The sequence below is a fragment of the Frankliniella occidentalis genome, unplaced genomic scaffold, assembly GCF_000697945.3.
Source record: "Frankliniella occidentalis isolate FOCC.00 unplaced genomic scaffold, Focc_3.1 Scaffold2, whole genome shotgun sequence".
In the NCBI taxonomy this organism is placed as follows: domain Eukaryota; kingdom Metazoa; phylum Arthropoda; class Insecta; order Thysanoptera; family Thripidae; genus Frankliniella; species Frankliniella occidentalis.
In genome coordinates this window covers 3232940-3235850 of record NW_026267132.1, presented here as the reverse complement: position 1 = coordinate 3235850, position 2911 = coordinate 3232940, and the positions used below count along the sequence as shown (strand labels likewise).

The 2911-nt window shown below is 61.4% G+C and overlaps 1 protein-coding gene across 1 annotated transcript in view; it reads left to right on the top strand.

The window, feature by feature from the left end:
* LOC113210378 (sodium-coupled monocarboxylate transporter 1-like) overlaps window positions 1-2686 on the top strand; it is a 27935-nt gene extending 25249 nt beyond the window's left edge. Inside the window, exons 7-13 of the mRNA XM_052264258.1 lie at window positions 375-529; window positions 609-749; window positions 855-963; window positions 1524-1633; window positions 1707-1974; window positions 2062-2195; window positions 2279-2686. Of these exons, the coding sequence (XP_052120218.1) occupies window positions 375-529; window positions 609-749; window positions 855-963; window positions 1524-1633; window positions 1707-1974; window positions 2062-2195; window positions 2279-2552 (1191 nt within the window). The 3' untranslated portion in view covers window positions 2553-2686. The remainder of the gene's footprint in view (window positions 1-374; window positions 530-608; window positions 750-854; window positions 964-1523; window positions 1634-1706; window positions 1975-2061; window positions 2196-2278) is intronic.
* The last annotated feature ends 225 nt before the right edge of the window (window positions 2687-2911 follow it).

Here is a 2911-nt window from a genome sequence, read left to right as displayed (position 1 = left end):
GAGCTAGGGCGGTCGGAAAGGGGAAGGGGCGGGGGGGGGGGGCAAAGTGGTCGTATCAGACTTCGGTGGACAGCGTTTCGGGGTAAACTACTTAGCCCGCTGCGCTGCTGGCTGCATAAGTACGATTCATCACGGCAGGCTACAATAATCACCATATCAAAGAGAGTTTCGACGCTGTATATCACACTAACTAGAAGACCGTTGTACAACCGTTTCTCAAAATTTACAATTCGACTAACCATGCCGAAAATTTGACGACAGCCAGGTCTCGCAGACGAGAAAAATATGACAAAATAATCTAATAATAGTTTTGCGTTTGGAATACTTAATAACCATTCTCCTAACAATTTCTTTTTATTTCCTTTTTATTTCAGGGGGGCCTCCGCACTGTATCTCTGACCGGCTCGATGCAGCTCCTCATCATGCTCACGGCGTCGGTGGCGATCCTCGCCGCGGGTCTGTACGACGTGGGCGGCGTCGGGGCCGCGTGGCGCAGCATGGAGGCGTCGGGGCGCATCGAGTTCTTCAAGTAGGTCAGGCCGGGGGAGAACCCGTGCCGACAGCCTCCCCTGTGTGGTACTGACCGTTCTCCGACCTGCCCCCGTCAGCCTGGACCCCAACCCGCTGACGCGCACCACCTTCTGGTCGGCCACGGTCGGCGGCTCCTTCTTCTGGCTGCAGATGCTCGCCGTGCAGCCCAACTCGGTGCAGCGCTACCTCGCCGTGCCCACGCTGTCCGCGGCCAGGAGGTACACGCCAAACGCCACCTATAGTGGTGGTCGCGATGCCGCCGCGACGTGTTTTCCCTGAATGAAACTAATTTTGATGTCGTGTCTCCGGCCGCCGCTCGCCAGGACTGCCTACCTCCAGTGCGCCGGGCTGCTGCTCACCACGACGCTGGCCTGCTCGCTGGGCGGCGTGCTGTACGCCAAGTACGAGGGCTGCGACCCGCTCACCACAAAGGTGAGAGGGCTTCTGGCTGCTAGCTGCTCACCTCCTCGACGCTGGCCTGCGCGCAAGGGGCGCCACCGTGCTGTACTCCAAGTACGATTAGTGCGGGGGCTGCGACCCGCTCACCACCAAGGTGAGCCGGCGCGCCCGGGCGGGCTTTGCTATTCCACCCCCCAGACCGCCCCGCCTCGCCTTCCCTGTATAAATAATTACCGAGAGCATCCGTCTGAGGATCATTAGAGCGCCGTGGCACTGCCCTCGACCCCAGCCGCCCGGGCCCCGGGCATGGCTGGAGAGCTCAAGTGGCTGCTACTACATACCGGGCTAATAGCCAGCAGCGCCCGAGCAGCGCTATACCGCCAAGCGCAGCCAAACGCGGGGTGTTTGCGCGCGGGCGGGGGGCGGTCCACAAAATACCCTTGTGTGTTTTGTGGTGCGGCCTCTCCGGGGGCTGAGGTTCACAGGAGCCCCCAGCCCCTTGCGATCGGAGCGGCACCGTGACGACCGAGGTCGCCGTTGTGGACGGTGGTGGTCGCGGTTGTTCACCTTCTTGACTTTCTCTCGACCCGCAGGAGGTGCAGCGCGCCGACCAGCTGGTGGCCCTCATGGTGGAGCAGACGAGCGGGCGGGTGCCGGGGCTGGCGGGTCTCTTCCTGGCGGGGCTGCTGAGTGCGGCCATGGGGTGAGTATTGGGCTCTGCAGTGCTTTGGCCGCCCTGGCCGCCAGCCAAAGCTTAAACGTTCGCACGCTGGCAGCAACCTCTCCGCGGCGCTCAACACCCTGTCCAGCACGCTCTACGCCGACCTCGTGGCCGGCTGGCTGCCCGACAAGTGGCGGTCCAGGTCCGGCGTCGTCGTCAAGGTGCTCGGCGTGCTGATTGGCGTGTGGGCCACCCTGCTCGTGTTCGTCGTGGAGCGGCTCGGCGGGCTGGTGCAGGTCGCCATGAGCCTCGGCAGCGTCACCAGCGGCACCATGCTGGGGCTGTTCACACTGGGCATGCTTGTGCCCAGGGCCAACACTTTGGTAAGAGACTACCCGTGTGGTGCCACCACCTCCGCGACGAGTCGATATGCACGTTTACTGCAAAGCCTGCTTCTCAACGTGCCACAGGGTGCTTTGGCAGGGGCGGCAGTCAGCGTCCTGGGCACCGCCCTGGTGGTGTTCGGCCAGCAGTCGGCCATCGCGGCCGGCTCGTTGCACTGGCCCACGAAGCCATCGAACGCAGATGACTGCGCTGAGTCGGGGTAAGTTTAGCAGCCTCAAAGTACGTCGGGATCTTCACGGCGGCATCCTTCGCGATGCTGACTGTCTGCCTTGCCTGCCGCAGCTCTGGCCTGGCTGCGCTCCCGGGCGTGCTGACCGAGGCAGCACCGTCCGAGGTGCTGGCCGTGCTGCGCCTGTCGTACCTGTGGCTCGTCCTCCTGGGAGCGGCGCTCACGATGGTGTCCGGGACCATCGTCTCCCTGCTCACCTCGAGCGCCGGGGCCGCGGCCGTGGACCCCGCGCTCCTGTTCGGCCGCGGGCGACGTCAGGTTCACCAGCACGAGTTGGGCGTGATAGTCGCGGAGAAGCCCACTCCGCAGGTCGACAGGGATGGCTGAACTATTTCATTTGGTTTCATGTGTGTTTTTCTATTTTGTCGAGTTTCGCTAAGGTGGTGATAATTATTCGGAATGGTCTGTGATTTTTCAATTGGTATACGAAACATAAAAAAAAATAAAACTATTTTGTCAAACTGTTTTTGTATTCAATTGAAGTGAATTATGTAAATACCTCGGTGATACTAGCACATAGTATTTTGCAGGTCGTGGTGCTCGCACCCGCTCGCGCCACCTGCTGGCCCTGTCGGCAGCGGGACGGGTGGGACAGATATTAGATCCTGGCGGAGGACGCGGCGGGCGGCCGAGTCTGCCATGCATAAGAGAGCGCGGTCAAACATTCTATGCAAATACGGCCGCTG